This window comes from Lynx canadensis, chromosome B3 (genome assembly GCF_007474595.2).
Source record: "Lynx canadensis isolate LIC74 chromosome B3, mLynCan4.pri.v2, whole genome shotgun sequence".
NCBI classification, from domain to species: Eukaryota; Metazoa; Chordata; class Mammalia; order Carnivora; family Felidae; genus Lynx; species Lynx canadensis.
Window position 1 is genome coordinate 61,204,024 of NC_044308.2, and position 19,472 is coordinate 61,223,495.

Consider the following 19,472-nt stretch of genomic DNA (forward strand, 5'->3'; position numbering starts at 1 on the left):
AATGATGAAAGCAGATCGTGTTAGGAGAGTAAGTCAGGAGAGGTAGACTGTAACCAGACCAGGAAAGGCCTTGAATGCCAAACTAAGTGGGGTTATCTGTAGGCTCTGGGAAGCCACTGAAGGGTATCAAGCTGGAGACACAATCAAAGCTATGTTTTGGTGATGATGTATATGAGACAATACAGGCAGGGAGCCCAATTAGAAGGCTGTTACAATAGCTCAGATGAGAAGTAATGAGGATCTAGACTAGCATGAAGATAGTGAGAGCAGAAAAGACATGATGGATTCAAAAGTAATAAAGCAAATAGAATTGGCAAGCATGGCCACCACACAACTGTGAAGGAAGAAGACAGAAGATTCAAATTCTGAATCTCCGAGATAGGGAACATGAAAAGAAATGGTGCCAGGATCAGAAAGCAGACCTGGGTCTGGACAAAGGAGGAAGGATGGGAGCCAATGATGTCTGTTTTAGACGTGCTAAATCTAAGACACTTGAGGGATATTTAGCAGGAATCACAAACATTCACTTTAGCAACATAAACATGGAATTAAATGCTTGGGAAAGAGATCAGGGCTAGAAATGGGCATCTCAGAAATACTCACATGGAGGTGAAAACCATCACTGAAAGTACAAGAGAAGATGGGAAGGGAGAGAGAGGCTAAGGACAGAACCATGGAGAACACCTATCTTTAGAGTAGGGATGCTAGGCAATTAGAGAGAAAGGAGGAGACCCAGGAAGCCAGGGAAGGGGAGAGCTCCCAGAAAAGAGGGGTAGTTGATAGAAGTGCCAAAAAGAAGTGGAAGAGGCACAAAAAGGACTCTCCAGACTCTAGAGCCATCTGCCACACGGGTGGCACACAACACAAAGTCCCAAGAGGCCCAAATCTCTAAACACGTGATCCCAGGAACCCTGGGCAGGGCCGTCTAAGCTTTTCTACTCACTCTCTCTCTTTCTCTCTCATCCCTAGATCCGATCAGTCCACAAGAGCTAGAGTAGAGGCACTAGTCAATGGAAGATCCAGTCTGTGGAGCCAAGACAATGGCACTGCTAGAGAAGGGCTTCTTGCTTGAGCCCATGAACTAATGACTGGTTTGGATTTGCTCTTCTTTTCTTAGTGTGAGAGGCCACTACAGGGAGCCTTCGATGGCAAGTCAGCAGCTGCTCCCTTAAGAAAGAGAACTAAGAGGCCAGAGCCACAAAAGACCAGGGTCATCTAGGATTTAGCTGATCTCAAATTGGTAAAGAAACTCCAGCAACTGGGAGGAAGTCGATCTCTGTGTTTGTTGCCGTGTTTTGTTGCCACCAATTTCTTTTTTCCTCCTTCTCTCTTTCTCCACTTCTCAATCCCACTAATACAAGTTATAAATACCTGAGTTAGAAGTCATTCCAGCCAAACCATGGGCTTGCTGTTTCTATAAACAAGCATGTCACAGACCTGTCCATGGCAGAGCACTCTCCGCCTTTCCCTCCCTTCCCGCAGGTTAAGAATAACTATGCTTGTCTCTTGCCCACACAGTACACTCTAATCTCACAAAGCAGATTCTCAACCAGATTCTGAGAATTGCTGCTTATGTAAAAGCCACAGAGGAAGCCCAAGGCCGACAGGCTTTGTGCAGAGACTTAGCCAGCTGGACGGAGACCCAGTGACTAGCCTGGGAAGGGGGGGCGGGGAGGCGGGTATCATGCCCAAGCTCACTCACTCCTGCTCCTTCAGAGTCCAAAGTGCCATCTGGTCAGAGGCAGGAAGGGACACGATGGCCACTCCAAGACTGTAGAACAGATCTTGCCTCTTCACTCTGCTCCTGGTCTCTATCCTGTCTGGCTGATTTGTAGTTCCAATGTCTGTACCACAAACGCTCCCAGAAACAAATAACTTCCAATACGACAGAAAAACCAGGCTCCCAAGCTTAGAGTTCAGCATTCATTGGAGATGAGCCAATTCTCTGGTGCTGGGATTAAAATAGCCTCAGCTTCTAGGAAGGTAAATCTGCCACCGCTTGGGAGGAGGTGACCTCTAGTCATAAACCCCTGAAGACTAGAGAACAAAGGTTCCCAACCCTGGCCTACCAAAAGAATTACTCATAGGGTTTAACAGGGTTTTTTTTTTTTTCAGATATCAATCCTGCCCTATCTCCATCCCTTGCCTCCACAAGATTCTCAATCAATAGATATAGACTTGGGTTTGAGAATCTGCATATTCAAGCTCTCCAAGGGGCTCTAATAATCAGGTAGGGAACTCTTAAATTAAAGCATTTTGCCTTCTTATTTCCAAATTTCAGTCCCTCCTGGGACTAAGAAGGAAACAACGATCCAAGTATTTTCACAAGTGCCAGACCCGAGGCACTTGGGTGGCTCAATCAATTAAGTGTCTGACTCTTGATTTCAGCTCAGGACATGATCACACGGGTTTGTGAGCTCAATCCGCTGTCAGCACAGAGGCTGCTTGGGATTCTCTCTCCCTCCCTCTCTGCCCATCCCCCACTGGTGTTCACTTGTGCTCACACGCGTGTACTCCCGCTCAAAGTAAACAAATAAACATAAAAATAAAAGAATATCCAGACCCATGGGGTGTGAATGGTCTTATGCAGAGACAGGATCTACAGCTGTAAGAGCTATCCTTCACTGAATGTATACTCTGTGGAAGAACTGTGCTAAGTACTTTACAAGATTATCTCACTGAATACCCTTGACAAGTTTTTGTTTGTTTGTTTGTTTTTCTTTTAAGTAAGCTCTATGCCCAACATGGGGCTTGAACTCATGACTCCAAGATCAAGAGTTGCATGCTTCAGCCAGCCACCTCATACCCTTGACAACTTTATAAAGGACTAGTATTATCTCCATTTTATAGATGAAGGAATCAGGTTAAGTAGTGAGTGCAAGAACCAGGATTTAGATCTAGGTCTGTCTGCCTGGTTCCAGAAACTTTGGTGATCTGAGGAGGAAGTTCAGTTTCTCCAAAACCACCAAAATGGTGCAATCTGTGAAAGAGTAAATGAGAAGTCACCATGCCTTTGTGGTAGCATCAGGGACAGGTCTGAGAACCAAGGAAGAAGGCAGAGGGCACAGGATGCAGAGGGCAATAAGGTCGCCTCCTGCTACCTTTAACATATTTTAAAACACTAGCCAGTCTTTTTTTTTTTTTTTTTAAGTAGACTCCATGCCCAACGTGGGGCTTGAATTCACAACCCGAGATTGAGAGTTGCATGCTTTACTGACTAAGTCAGCCAGGCATCCCTATAAATTAGCAGGTCTTGGGGTGCCTGGTGGCTCAGTCGGTTAAGCGTCTGACTTCAGCTCAGGTCATGATCTCATGGTTCATGAGTTTGAACCCTGTGTCAGGCTCTGTGCTGACAGCTAGGAGCCTGGAGCCTACTTTGGATTCTGTGTTTCCCTCTCTCTGCCCCTCCCCTGCTTGAGCTCTCTCTCAAAAATAAATAAACATCAAAAAATTTTTTTTAATTAGCGTGTTTTATCAGTAGCCAAAATGGATCTAAAAAATGGGTTATGACCTCTCCTCACTGAATGGTGGCAGAGAAAAAGAAATAGAGGTCTTCCAATGTCAGAGTATCCCACCTGGTCACAGCTTGCTCATGTCCAGCCAGCACTAGAACCTACAGTCAACATGGACAGCTGACACTCACTTCCCAGGCAACGGACATTACAATATCAGAAGCAGGAGAATCCAATTTCGTATGCAAATGGCGGACAAGGTGAGGGCAGCATCAGACCTCAAATCTGAGTTCTGGAAACCAGGGCCTCTAGCTAAAGCACTCAATTATAATAAAACCATCAGCATCCACCCAAGTTCAAAGAGCAGCTTTAACAACACAGTGCCTGGTACAGAGCAGGCACTTCTCTCTCTCTTCCAGTTATCAGCAAGGCAAGGATAGAAGGTACCTCAATTTAAGCAACGAGAACAAGGGAAAAAAGTTTTTTTCCACTCTAGAGTCAGTCCTCTCTACAGCAAGACCAGAACCACAAACAACGCTTTGTGAACTAAAAATCTGACCATCTGAAGAAGGGTCTGATCCCTCCTCATTCACCAACTCTACACGCTTGAGTTTTCTTAATCTCATGGTTTCCAAACTTTGTAACCAGGGAAAATACTAACTGTTCCTTATCTGGACTAAGTGTGCGAAGTGAATGCGGAATCTGGGTCAAAAAGGAGAATGGGGAGAACTCTTGGTACCCCGGTAATCATGCCAACTTGTGCCATGAGACTCCCCTGGGAAGAAAGAAGGTTTCTTCAACATGTTATTCTCTATAAAACGCTCACTTCCTTTCCAATCCAAACGCCAACACCCTGGATTAGGCCTTCAGCACCACATTCCTATATATAGCAATGGCTTTCTAATCAATTTCCTTACTGCAGACCCTGTCCTCCCTTCCCTCAACCTGTCAGAATAATCTTTCTATAGCAGAGCTTCGATCATGTCCCTCCCCTGCTCAAAAACTTTCAATGGCTCCTACTGCCAACTAAATAAATTATAAATGTCTTAGCCTAGCAACCACAGCTCTCTGTCAACTGATCCTACCTTTCTTCTATTTCCTACTACACATCTATATGAATCATGTGCATTTGTCAATCTGGATTATTCACTATTCTGGAAAGGTGCTTTGGGGCTTTAGTTTACATTCTTATTCTACCAGGAATGCCCTTCCCTTCCACCACCCCCTACTGAAATCCTACCCTTCCTTTCAAGGACCAGCTCAAATATCACATCCCCTGTGACTCTTTGCATGATCACCCTGGCCAGGATGATTCCTCCCTCATTGGTACTCTTACAGAAGCACTTAATTTGCATCATTCAGATGGTATGTGCTACTTAGTACCTTGTACAGAAGTTCTTTATGGATCTGTCATCTCTCTCCTACTAGTCTCCTGGGAGGCAGAGGCTGTATCTACAACTCCATGCTTATAGCACAGCGCACAGTGTTTACTATGTATTTGTTGAGTCTATTTTTAATACTTTAAAAATATTTGTGAAAAGTCTTCGATTCATCTTACCCCGTAAGTTCTTTAAACTCCTAGAGAATTCCCCATCTCTCACAGCCAGCCCTAGAAGGTGGAGCAGGAAGCAAGATTTTGATACCTTTCCAGGAAGACTGGGGAAGGACTGAATGGAATAATCCATGTGCTTTAAATGATTACAAACAAAACTGTTTTGTCCTTGACTTCAGTAAATACACGCACGCCATGGCTCTTCACAAATCTGACTTAAATTATAATTAAAGACTAAGTCTAAAAACATCAGAGATAACTTTTTAAATAAAAGTGATAATATTATTATTTTAAAAGAGTTTTACCTGTCCTTTATACTCAGAAATGGATGTAGCTATAAGCAGTTGTTCTGGATGTTGAAATTATGAATTTGTTTTCTTCCTTATGTTTCTCTATACTTCTTGTGTGAAAAATCTTCTCAGAAAGCACATGCACTTCAGAAAGTATTAAAAAATATTTTGTTTACCAAAGCTAACCAAGGAAATATTTCTGGAAGATACAAACAATGGATTATTTCAAATTCAACAAGTTAATGATGAATTTGTGAGAAAACATTTTTATGTCCTGTTATTACTTAAAAAAACCCGAGTTTATTATTATTTCACATATATTTTTCACATTTGTGCATAATTTTGTGCTTGAATGAGCATAGATTTTTAAATTTAAATTTTTAGATTTAAATATGAAATACACATGTTTCAATTAGAGGATTTTATCTTTATTGGGTTTTTTTTCTACTTACAAAAATAATACAGACTCACTGTAAAAATTTCCAACATTACAGAAATATAGAAATGCAGACAGTGAATGTCCACCATAATCTACTAACCCTCCCTGAGGTAACCAATATTAACAACAGTTTGGTATTTATAGCCTCACTTATTTTTCTATGCATATACTAACATACATGTTTTAACAAAAATATAAATAGTCATTAACATAAAAGACAGTTATACAATTTGCTTTTTGTCACTTAATATATCTTGAATACCCTTTCACATCAGTAACATCAGTACATATAGACTGACCTCTTTTCAAGAAGGTGAAGGTATTTCATTTTATGATGTATCCCAATGCCCTACTGATGGTTACTTGAATTATTTCAAATATTACACTATTGTAAATAACACCAAAAAAAAAAAAAAGCAGTTATATACACGTTTGTGTGGTATGAATGTTTGCATAGAACAGATCCCTAGAACAGATCCCAGAATTTTAACTGCTAGATCAAAAGATATGAATCTATTAACTCTTCTCTTAATGGATATTACCAAACTTCCCTCTAGGAAGGCTGGATCAGTGTATGCTCTCACCAACTGTGTAAGGGTACGAATGCACTTGTTTCCCCACATCTTTGTGGATATCTTCTTTAAGTAAACATTAAAGAGAATATTTCACTCTTATTACATTAGACACTTAAAACAATGGGTTATAAAATTAACACATTTTCACTCTGCCTTTGAATTCTTAGTCTGAAAGGAAGCTCTAGGACTAATTCATTTCCTGAATTATTTCTCAATACAAATGAATTGGCTCCCAAAGAAGAAAAGTTATCTTTAGAGAAGCTATTGCTCTTAAAAAATATGCTCATCACTCCAGTGGTTTCTCATCAGACATAGTAAATTAGGTAAATTAGGACTTTCATCCCCATCCACCCGTGGTTTACTGGTTTGACTTTTTTAGTTCCCAAAACTCATATTCATAGCCCTGAAATAATAAATTACACAGTCGTTTGTATAAAAAAAAAATATTTGCAAAGCCTTCCTTTTGGTCAGGATTGTTAATACAAGTTAGAATATTGGCAAGAAAAAGGTACTGAGGATAGGTCACAATAAAAAGCTACACAGGGAGGATGATTCAATGCTGGAACAGAAGAGGCTGAACCTGCAAAAAAGAACTTCTCACAAACGGAAACTTGAAGGAATAAAATCTTGCCAGAAAATTAGAAAAAAATTCCTTAATATTCTAGAAATCCATGGACCCTGATAATATTAGCAACCCCTTAACAGCTATAAACTTATTTAGACCTTACAATGTGCTTTCACATTCATTAAATCTCCTTTAATCCTCACAACAGCCCAAGGAGGAAGCCATCAGTATTCTAATTTTACAAATGAGAGAGAAGCCAGCTCCCTCCCCCACACATGCACACACACGCCTGACTACTCAATATATGGCTGGCTCAAGGAAATGCAGCACGGGCATCACTTGGGAGCTTGGTAAAATTGCAGAGTTCCGGGGTAGGCCTGAATCTGAATCTGCATTTTAACAAGACCACTGCCTCTTGCCCCTACCCACTCCTCTGTCTGCACATTAACTCTTAGAAACCATGTTCGCTAGCCAGTTCTGGGTTTGCTATGAGGGAAAGCGTCTAAGACAGCTGCTGTGGGGGCTTTGCAAAAAGCCTGGGGAAGGAAGGACATCATGAGGAGAAAGGACGTGTTTAGAAAAGTCCGCAACAGGTTATATGTCATATGAAAACAATCTTAGATGTTGTGTGCTTTCCCAAACAGAACCTGACCAATGAGCATCAGGGTAACTAACAGAGGGAGGCCCACAGCCTGCCTGTTGCATACTTAGTTCTGACAAGCAGCTGCTTGCTTTTCTCCAACGCAGCAGTTGAGAGGTGGCAAGGGTCAGAGTTTCTGAGCATGCTCTGAGCTCCTCCCCCATGATCACAAACTGCCTGTGGGCTGCCCTCCACCCAATCCACCTGGCTTGGGGCTTCCTCTCCTCAGACTAACTGGGGCAGCTGCAGGAAAGCATGTATTAAGATCCTGTGCTTTTTCACCCATGATGTTATCCTCACTGCCTATTTGAGAAAAGAAATCAAAATAATACAAATGTGAGATGAGGTGAGGCAAGACACTTGCTCAAGGAACTAAGCAACCTTGGAGCCTTTCAACCAGAGTCAGGTGGGCAAATGACCTCATTTTTGCTCTTTTTCATGTTCACTGAACTCCATTTGGCATCATCCAGGTTGGCTCCGGCACGTGGCATTTTTAGATCCAGTTTTTTCCCCATAGAACACAGGCATTTCAACTCAGCGATTCTCCACAGCTTCAAAGATACGGTCAGTTGTGAGTAGGGACAGGCACAAGAATAACAAATAGGTGGAGTACAGAGAAAAAGAAGGAGAGGTTTGGGGTAGGTAGAACTAGCAAGTAATCAGGAGTGTGAGCTACACAATCAACTGCCAACTAAGGGTAAGACAGGTTCAAGGGCCATGAATCCCACACACCCAAACAAGCAAGGCATCTGTTGGTCTCCACTGCACTCCCCCACCTCGCTCCAACCCCAGAGAGAAGCAGCAACTACTTTCAGCTTAAGGTCATCTAATGCCACTAAACTGCACCCTGTCAACTTGACATTCACGTACCCACAGAACCACAAGTTGAACTGTTCCTAATGGTACCACAAGGCAAGGAGTGGAAATCGGGAGTTGGGGTGAGAAGAAAAGCAAGGATGTAGAGGTATAAAGGAGGGTTACCAAGTGATGACTCCACAACAGTCTGAGAAATTCATTATATCAACTTTTATGGGGAAAGTTGGGGGAAAGGTGTATTTTTTCAGGTACTGCCCTTTTCCAAGCTGAACGCAGGGTGCAACTCTTGGCTATAGCAATACTAGGCATACTTATATGCTCAGTGTCACACTGTGCACACGAAGACTCCCTGGGAGAGGCACAGAATCAAGATTAAGTGTGGGCTGGGCATCTGGGTGGCTCGGTCAGTTGAGCATCCGACTCTTGATTTTGGCTCAGGTCATGGTCTCACAGTTATAGGATCAAGCCTCACATCGGGCTTGGTGCTGGCAGAGTGGAGTCTGCTTCGGTCTCTCTCTCTCTCTCTCTCTCTCTCTCTCTCTCTCTCTCCACCCCACCCCCGCTCATGCACATGTGCTCTCTCTCTCTCAAAATAATAAAACATAAAAAATATATATAAAGAAAGAAATTAAAAAAAAAAAAAAAAGATTAAGGTAGGCTTTGTAGTTAAGATAGCCGAGGTCTGAATCCTAGTCCCGCCACCTACTGGCTATGTAACCACCAGCTACCCACCTAACCTCTCAGCATCAGTTTCCTCACCTACAAAATGGTGACAGTGACAGTGTTTATTGTAGGGTGATGTAAAACATGAATGAGATAATATATGTAGAAGGCTTAGCACAGTACATACATAGCAAAAGCCAATAAATGTTAGTTATTATTACCACTACAAGTATTATTATTTCTAGTATGATTTTAGGAGAGTAAGATAAGGAAAGGAAGCACTGACAACAGAAGTTGGAAAAAGTGGTTCCAGTAAGCACACTGCCTGAGAATGCTGAATAGCACAAATTCATAATGGATGGGGAAAAAAAAGAAACTTGAAAAGCAAAAACATAGTCAAGATCAAGACCTTGGGATTTAAGTTAAAAAATCATATTAGGGGCGCCTGGGTGGCTCAGTCGGTTAAGCGTCCGACTTTGGCTCAGGTCACGATCTCGCGGTCTGTGAGTTCGAGCCCCGCGTCAGGCTCTGTGCTGACAGCTCAGAACCTGGAGCCTGCTTTGGATTCTGTGTCTCCCTCTCTCTCTGACCCTCCCCCCATTCATGCTCTGTCTCTCTCTGTCTCAAAAATAAACGTTAAAAAAAATAAAAAAAAAAAAACATATTAACCACATAACACATAAACCTCATCTCCACCCTTACCTACCTTGATGACACTGTTAGCATCACATCCTCAGAAACTGCCAACACCTTGGTAGTGCTCCATTTCTTGACTTTGGGTGGTGATTACGTGGGGGACTATATTAGAATTACATACAATATTATATTATAATACTTCACAAACTTTCCTGTATCTGCTATACTTCATAATCTTTTTTTAATTTTTTTTTTAAACGTTTGTTTATTTTGAGACAGAGAGAGACAGAGCATGAACAGGGGACAGGCATAGAGAGAGGGAGACACAGAATCTGAAACAGGCTCCGGGCTCTGAGCTGTCAGCACAGAGCCCAACGCGGGGCTTGAACTCACGGACCGTGAGATCATGACCTGAGCTGAAGTTGGACACTTAACCGACCGAGCCACCCAGGCGCCCCCTTCATAATTTTTTAAAGTGTGTTTTGTTTTTGAAGTGCCAGCACCTTTAACAGGGTCAGCTGAGTGTATGGGGAAATGAGCAGAGGCACCACTAAAGGAATATCAAACTCAAAGCCTGATGAGACATATGGGAAGTTAGAAATTGTAGGGCGCTCAGCATGAATGAGAAGCAATGTTCAAATCCAGGAGAACCTAAGAAACTCCCTTCTCAGGATTCCTCCAAAAGAGAATGTGACACAGTGGAAAAAAAAAAAAAAATCAGCCATGTGGTTTCACTAAGTGTTCCAAGATCTTAAGTAAATTTAAATCTCAGCTACGAAAGCAGGGGCAGGGAAGGGAAACCATCTTCAGCTTCATTCCAGTTTTAGGAAGAGATTAAAGTATATAAACTTAGAAATCTAGTCTAAAAAAAACACACTGTTTTATAGACCAGAGAAGCAACAAAAAGCATTACAAACATTCTGTGTGATAAAATGAGAGGGGGTGGAATTTACTCCCTAGAAGTCTAAGAGGAGATACCCATCCTGTGATGTGAACTCAGTCTTCTGTAAGTGCCCTTCAAAACAAGAGGAAAATGATATAGCCAATTAAGAAGCATTGTAAACTTGCTGATATAACTGTTGGGAAGAAGGAAACCAAGGTGTGGGAAATGTGAACACTCAAAAATACCAACCCTAAAGATCCACAGTGCCCAATGTGTCTGTCATACTCACTTTATTTCTGGCCCTCCCCTACCGGAGCTTTCTTTTAATTTTAAGAGGTAACAGAAGTTAAGGTAAAACCTACAATGTGGACTTGATTCAGCAAACATCCAAGCAGGTGGGTTCTCACTGCACAACTCTACTGACAAGTGCTGTAAAAGGAAGCTGACAGAAAACCTGGCCTTGTCCGGCATTAAACAACGGAGCCCAGAGGAGAGACTTAACTTGTAGCAGTGGGAATGTGATGTATAATACAACAAATCCTACTGAAAACACTGTAGCTTGTTTTCTTACCAACATTGCAGTCAGCCATAGAGTAAAACCAACAGATACTCTGAGAACAACAATGCAACAGACCACATTCCCAGAGAGGCTTAGTTTGAATAAACAAAGTCCCAAATTTCAAGCCCTGGACTGTCTTCCAAACAAAGGGGCAGTGATAACAGCCACAAGCCCAACTTTAGATTCAGGGGGTTGACAGAGAGGTCACAGAAGTCAGGCTGATGGCTCATTTCTACCAACATTTTCTCACGAGTCAAGAAATGAAAACACACAGGTGACAAAGAGAAGACAGAAGTGAAGGCAGAGAAATCCCAATGGCGCCAAAGACATTCAAAATATGGGCAGGAAATAAGACAGTGACTCAAACTGATCCAACAGGGGACACCTGCCTTAAATTACAAGTGAGGGGGGAAAAGAAACTAGGAAAGCAGCAGTGCCGTCAGACTCTGAAATGAGTGAGACCAAGTAGATGAGGGAAGGCTTTGCAAGACAACTTACAGCCTGGGCTATTTTAGACAGCAAAGGAAGAGTTGGGCTGGTGAGAGAAGAATCCTCTCTCTCTCCAGTGAGAATCACTTTGAAGGCTGAGGGCAGCTGCAGGCACCGGAAGGAGAAATGAAGCGGAGATCAAAGGAACAAAACCAGGAGAACACCTCACACTTTTCATTGCACGCCACCTGTTTTGAGGATCTCAAGACACTTTACAAGCCTTACTTGAGGAATATATCAGTGACAGAAGACTCAGCAAGAAGTTGCCCAAGGTCATTCACAAAGGCTGGTGAGCGGCAGGGCTCCTGCCCACAGGGGCCCTCTATCCTTTGTCATCTAATTGTAGGTGGGGAGCCCAGGGAGTGTGTATTAAACACTAAAAACTCTGGGTTCCTATGAGTGCCAAGGGAAGTGGGTAGTGGAATGGTGACATAAAAAACTGGCCAGGACTCAGGGATATTATCATAAAGTTTCCTATTCCTGCCCACAGAGGAAATTCCTGCTGATCTGTCTTAGTAAGGCAATTATCAGTTCCTCATATCTGACCCTACAACAGGGCAGTTCTCTCAGATCTATCTCTGACATAATAGTTTACAGAGCAATCCGTCTAAAAGACACAGTGGAGATAACTATTCAAGGAAAAGAGTATACTTAATGGACTAGCTTTCTATACCCTCAAGAAGCCTCAATGAGGACTTGGGTATGAAGCCAACAGACTTCAGGGTCCTAGCACTTAAGCCAGGGGTTCGTAACCCAGCAGTGGACTTCTGGTGGAGCTTAATATATCCACAACCACTAAACTCTATTCCCAGAGCTTCTGATTCCATATAGCTAGGATGGGGCCCAGGAATATGCATTTTTGAAATGCTGCACAAATATCCTATCTCACTGCTGTCCTGACTCCTCTCCTAAGTCGAGAGCCATCAAGCTTGAACCATTGATCCATGAATGCTTTGAAAATGAATATGCTTCCCCACCACCAAGGAGGCAGATTAAAGAGTCTCAGGACTGGGGCACCTGGGTGGCTCAGTCAGTTAAGTGTCTGACTTTTGATTTCGGTTCAGGTCATGATTTCAGGATCATGAGATCAAGCCCCACGTTGGGCTCTGCATGGACAGCATAGGGCCTGCTTGGGATTCTCTCCCTCCCTGTCTCTCTGCCCCTCCCCCGTTTATGCTTGTGCTCATGCTTACACTCTATCTCTCTCAAAATAAATAAATAAACTTAATAATAAAAAAAGTTTTAGTACTAATACCTGGACTCAAACACTAAGCAAAAGCGAAAATTAGATTATTGCCAGTTTTTTCTCTTGCATGAAAATCCCCTACACAAACTCTTCTTAGAGCCACATATGAAAAGGCTCCACCATACAATGAGACATGAGCAAATTGTGGGGAAAAATGAGACAGAGAAAACGTTAGAGCTGTATCCATAAAAACAGAGAACTAGAAGAAAGCTCCAAGTCATCTTGCCCATTGTTTTCAAAGGAATAATACATACCCCAGACTGGATAAATGGCTATTAAGGAGGAGGAGGATTTCAAAACCTCTTCACTTACTTTTTCAAAATCTAACGGCTCTCCAGCACAGGCAATCCTTTTGTATCTCTCAATGAAATCATGCCTGCTCGGCTTCATTCCATTTCTGTCCTTTGTTAAAACAGAAAAACGACCCAGCTCCTTCCACATAAAAATCTTCCGGAAGCTTGAAGAAAAGAGGGGGAGGGCTAGCTCCCCGGAGCACACACATGCTGAAGGAAAACACAGCCTCAGCTGAGATGAAAGGCAGAACTGACAACTGTACAGGATTTGAAGCTGAAAGGTGTTTACAACTGATAACTTTGAGTTACACTTCATCGAGACTCAGCAGATCTGGCATAAAACCTCAAATTACTCTTCTCCAATTCTATCTCAGTGCAGAGACTTCCTTCCCTTAGAGAAAGTTTAATACAAATCCCAGCTCTCAACCCCCATTTCTACTGGCTTTCATTTCAAGCTTCTAACCATATTTAAGCCATATTTTCAACTAGGTCTCTCCTGAATTAAAAAGTTTTTCATGAGCACTACCTTCTGCATATATGTACTTCCCCTTCTCACTTGGGCTCTTCACTCCTAAATAGGCTACATCTCTACTTCTTTTTCAACATTATTCCTAATTTCAATTTCTCTTTAAAGAGGTCACAAATCTGCTCCTAATTATTTCCTATTCTTCTGGAATTCCATGTTTATCCCCACTATATTTGACATCATTCATTTATTCTTTTCATTCATTTATTCATTTAGTATTTACTGCATACCTTACACTATATTGTGATGTGAAAGAAATAAAAAGCAAGGCCCTTGACCATAAGAAATAAAGGCACACAGGGGCACCTGGGTGGCTCAGTTGGTTAAGTATCTGACTTTGGCTCACGTCATGAGCTGGCAGTTCATGAGTTTGAGGCCCGCTGTCAGGCTCTGTGATGACAGTTCAGAGTCTGGAGGCTGCTTGGGATTCTGTGTCTCCCTCTCTCTCTGTTCTTCCCCCACTCACACTCTGTCTTTCTCTCTCTCAAAAATAAATAAAGATTAAAAAAAAGTAAAAAGTAAAAAGAAAGACATACAGGGGTGCCTGGGTGGCTTAGCTGGTTAAGCCTCCAACTTCAGCTCAGGTCATGATCTCATGGTTCATGGGTTCAAGCCCTGCCTTGGGTCTCTGTGCTGACAGCTCAGAGTCTGGAGCCTGCTTCAGATTCTGTGTCTGCCTTCCTCTGCCCCTCCCCCACTTGGCTCTGTTTCTCTCTCTCTCTCAAAAATAAATAAATATTTTAAAATTTCACAGAAAGAAAGAAAGAAAGAAAGAAAGAAAGAAAGAAAGAAAGAAAGAAATGAAGACATACATAAAAGAACAATTAGAGATTGGTCCCAAGGTACGGGGCTACTCAGAGAAGGCTCTATGGCTCCAGCAAATATAGAGTTGGATCTAAAAGTAAGTGGAGAATTTGGTGAAAAGGCTACTTTAGACAGAAGGAACAATATGACTCAAAGCAGCAGGCTATGAGGTAAGAGCTCCATAAAGGCCCTCTGTCACCACCTTCTTTGCCCCCTACAACCATCCTCAAAGGCCTATGTCTTCTGGTCTTCAAATTTTATTTCAGAGTTAGTTATCTGTGAATCACAAGCTTTCTGACTGCTACCATGATTACCCACAGCCAACACACATTAGAGCAGCTCACTAAGCTTTATACATCAGATCCTAGATGGACTGCTATAGGGCAGGCTTTTAGAGTCATCTTAGGTAGAGTCTTCAATAAGGAGTGGGGGGTGGTCAGGCATCTGTAGGGTCCTAGGCACACAAAGACAGCAAATACTTTTGGGTGCTAAAAAAGAGACATAAGCCCTCTTGCTGTCAGACTATTCAAGAGTCATTCAACTTCAGCTAAGTATTCCCCTCATTCACAGCTCTAGGACAAACAAAGCCATTTAAAGCAGTCGGAACCACTGAATTCCTATTTGAGACAGGGATGTTTAATGGTGATGCCACAAGGATTCTCTTTTTCACTGTCTTCCTAGAGAGTTTCTCCTCCTCTCTTGCCTCAGGACTCACAGTTCAAGCATCCCAAGCTCTCTGAAGTCTTTCCTAATTGCCCTAAGCTGATCCCTCCCCTGTGCTGCCCTTAACACCTCTAGGCTTACTTCTAAGACAAGCACTCAACATGCCATGTTGTAATTATTTGTTTGTTTGTCTGACTAGCCACAAGCTCTTAGAATTATTATTTTTTTAAGCAGGCTTCCCACCCAGGGCAGAGCCCAACACAAGGCTTGAACTCACAACCCTGAGATCAAGACCTAAGCTGAGACCAAGGGTCCCTTAAGGTACTGAGCCACGCAAGTGCCCCTAGCCACAAGCTCTTGGATGGCCAGGATATTTTACTCATCACTGATTCCACACATAACAGGCACACAATAAGCATTTGTTGAATGCATTAGTGATGAGTGATACGGGAAGTTTTAAAGAATGGTGACAGTACCTTCTGGATTCCAGACCAAAATTATAGTAAGTATTAACACTGAAGAATAAACTCCCATCATACATTTCTACTACCTATACCACTCTTGGCCAGAAAAAGAGGTCAAAAGATATGAGAAGATTGCTCTAATAGTGGTAGTCACTGTCAAGTTATCAGCCAAGAATAAGAGCGCTTGCAGCACTAAGAATGATCCAACATAGTAAGTGAGTGAACACTGTCAAATCTAAGACAGTGTCTAAGTTCCACGCACATACTCCTACCTCTGCAGAATACGAACAATGAACTATTAGACTCCTAATATAGGTCACTATCTCCATTGCCATGGAACCTTATAGCCAATTTCAACTGAATTGAAACATCCTGCTGAAACATACAGGAAAGCCGTTCTCCCTCTGACCAAATCCAAGTAAGGTTCTGCTAAAGGACAGAGATCTGAACTAAGTCCTCCCACAATCCTGCCATGTTGTACATTAGCACTCTAAATCATTCCTCACTGGCTTTATTCATCTCTGAAGAGATACAGGCAAGGCAGTAAAATGCTGCTGTCTCAAATGCCTCTCCCTGTAGCAATCCTGCACCACACAAGGCTACTGTGTTTATAGGCTGCTAATATGACACAAAAGTCTAATCTGATCCTGTGGGAACAAAGTCCCAGATTCTTTTAGGGATTAAATGAATTTAGTCTACTTTTGTATTCCCAAAATTGTGGAGGCTCAACAAAGTTGAAGAAAGCATAAAGCCAATACTCAGACAAGTGAGGGGATGGAAAGGGACTAGGCCTCTGAGGAACTTCTGCAGCAGGGTGGGATGTGGCTCTTGGCAGAGAGCGAATGAGATAGGCAATGTTCAAGGACAAACCAGGAGGTCTGTTTTACTGGTAGATACCAGGCTCCTTGCATGTTATCATTCCTAAGAAGCCAAGAGGCTCCAGTTAAATTAATTTAGGTTTCTAGAAAAGGCAAATAAATTTGTTTTGACCCCAGGCAAACGCATTTACCAAATCAATTCCTCAAACTAGGTGTTCATTCTGCTACTCCTGTCTTGCATAACCTGAGCTGTGACACTAACACCTGCAGCTACATTAGTCACAACTCAGCCCTTCACAGGATATGTGGTCCCACTACCCTCTTCCAAGAAGGGAAACGGAGTCATCAATTATGAACTGGCTTCCCCAAGCACAGACTTAGTTTGTAGTGAGGCCACAACTGAATCCAGCTTGCCTTCCTCCTATTCGTCTTCATGGAGAAATCTCACCATGCCCACTGCTGCTTCCTTTAACCTAAAACCAAATCATTGTTTTCTTAAGGGGCAGAAATGGGCACACTTGCTCCTTTAGAGCCAACAGGAGCTTCTAGTTCTCCTCTTTCCTAAGAAAGAGGAAGGCAAAAGAGGAACACGGAGCAGAGGAGGGGAGGCTTGGAAAGGGGTGCCTCGCAATACCAGGACTCACCTTGGAGCTGAGGTCTTCTCGCCGGTTTCCTGCCTTACTCCTGCGTAATTTGATGGATGGGGATCGAAGTAGGTTCTTGATCCGGCTGGTAATGGTTGACCCTTCCACAGCCATCATGATGAGGAGCCCCAGGGGACAGTTCCTGGCCCAATCTTGGGACTTGTCTCAAAAGCAGCACTGCCTTCCCACTCCACAGGTCCTTCCAGTATGCCCTCCCACTGACCTGAGATGGCAGAGGCCACCTTACCTTCTGCCTAGTCGTGTCTGCAGCTATTATCTCTAGGTATTACCCTCTCCCTCTTTCTCATACCTGCCTTCTAGCACCGCGCTGTTTGTTACATCTGAAGGACAAACCCATGAAAAAGGGGGTGGGGGGGGGTGGGGGAAAGCCTGAGCTGCAAAGAAATGCCAGGCCCACGCCTGCCAAAGGCGTTTAGCCGGAGGGATGGGATTGGCCCTAGCAGGGCTAGTGGTTGGTCTGGTCCCCGTTAATGCCCAACTGTTCCCATGGCAACTGCGGTGTCTAAAGAAGGAGGCCGCCTAGGCCACTGAGGAGTCCCGCCGGGGGCTTTGGACACCTGAGCTGGTGGCCGTGGGGACACTCGGCGCGGCGGGGCTCGCTGTGGCCCGGCAACCGGTTCTGCCACGGGAGCCTCCCTCCCCCACCCCGACCCTTGGCCCTCCGCAGGAGACTGGACCCTTCTCTTTCACTTCCCTCAGCAGCCCCAGCTACTCGCCAGCGCCCCCGCTCGGGCCCAGCCTCACCAGCCCCAGGGCGCGGGGGCCACCCCGCTCACAGCGCCCTCAGGCATCGCGCTCTGCGATTTCAGCTCCGCGGCGGCAGCAGCAGCAGCAGCTATGGTGGCACGAACGGCTCAAAACGCGAACTACCGCCTGGGCCAAGCTACGGGCTCGTGAGGCGGAGTCTAGGCGAGGGGGTGCGGTCTGTATCCAGGAGGGCGTTCTGAGAGTGGACCAGTAAGGCTTATGGAGGCGGAGCCAATGAAGCTAGGAAGCAGAGACAAGACTCGAGAACTAAGGGTTCCGCACAGGGCAATCGCGGGTATCGCTCCTAAAGGAAGGTCAACGAACGTGCCTTCAGAAGTGAGACAACCAGCCTTTTATGGTATTATCAGGCCTCGTCCTCCAGAGAACTGCACTTCCCTGAGTCCCAACAAGACATTAACCACGCCCCCATGGTGCTGCGGTTGGCATTTGAGAGGCCCGAGAGACCTTAGCCAAAACCAACTCCTTGCTCAAAATTACAAGATTGAGGTACAGCTTTAAGGGTCTGCTCCCATCGACCCCAAGTGCTGGGATTTAAAGCGGTTAGAATCGTTTCTGCTCACCGCCTTCCCGGCGCGTAGACCTGCGTGCAAATGACTCCTGAATAGCTCTTAAGATCGCTAAGAAGTGTTTTGAACTGGGCAACCTGATTGGCCATGATCGAAAAAGGGGGCGGGAGATGACAGCCATGAACTGAGCTTCAGGTGTGCGAGGGAAGGGAGAGACAAGTGAATGTGCCTGTGAAATAACATGTTTCCTTTAGGCTCCAATGTCTCACCACGCTCTCTCACCTGGAGTTAACAGACATTCTTGCTCCAGATATTTTATTAGTTCATGTCAAGTTTGCTCCTTTTCCCTAGTACTGTTGCTTTGGCGAGGTCACGGTCAAGCTTGTTGGCACTATATTTAGTGATATATTTTTTCGAGCTCATCCTGGGGGTGCGGAGTGGCGCGCGCACAGAAACACTCATATTATTCCATAGGTGTCTCAACCTGAGTTTATTTCCTAGAAGCCTTTTGGCCTCATTGCTACTTCAAGAAATTACCTATGGAAAGGTTAATGTGAGCCAAAAGACTTGGGCCCCAGAGAAACCGTACACGGATATGTCTCACCCTATCCAAACCTTTGGAACCCCTGGGGGAGATGACATGTCAGCAAAAGGATTAGGACCCCTAAACCCATTCCTTGTATAGCCATTTGGCAGAGGTATGTGCTTGTGTGTATGGTAGCCATGTACTTAAAAATGAGATCTGCAAAGCTCACAAGTTGAAACAAAAATCAGGAAAGGCACCTAGATGGCATGAGGTTTCCTACCCTTCCACTACACACAAAATGGGATTTTCACATTTACTTCTCAAATCTGAAGGAAAGAAGCAAGGGTCAGCCACCAAGAGTATTAAATGGGGAGTTGGTTCTTTAAATTTCTTGCTACTTTTACCTTCAAGGGGGTAGCAGCCAATGTAACACTAATAAATAGTGCCACCTGCTGTCCTTACTTGTGTGCTACATGCCCCACCAACTGCTGCCTCCACACTCAAGAGTCTCCCTAATTCTCTCCAGATTTTTGTGTCCACTATTGGTTTTCTCACTTACCACTTGTGGCCAGGTGAATGGGCTTACAAAGTGTCATTGGTCATTTCCTGTCCAAAGGTACCCTGGTTTACCCCC

At 43.8% G+C, this 19,472-nt stretch overlaps 1 protein-coding gene across 2 annotated transcripts in view; it reads right to left on the reverse strand.

The window, feature by feature from the left end:
• MAPKBP1 (mitogen-activated protein kinase binding protein 1) overlaps positions 1-18,191 on the reverse strand; it is a 53,800-nt gene extending 35,609 nt beyond the window's left edge. The window contains exon 1 of one of the 2 annotated variants that reach the window (XM_030318430.2): positions 17,018-18,191. In XM_030318430.2, the coding sequence (XP_030174290.1) occupies positions 17,018-17,134 (117 nt within the window). In that variant the 5' untranslated portion in view covers positions 17,135-18,191. The remainder of the gene's footprint in view (positions 1-17,017) is intronic. The other variant, XM_030318431.2, reaches the window with a different exon arrangement.
• Positions 18,192-19,472: the final 1,281 nt, after the last annotated feature.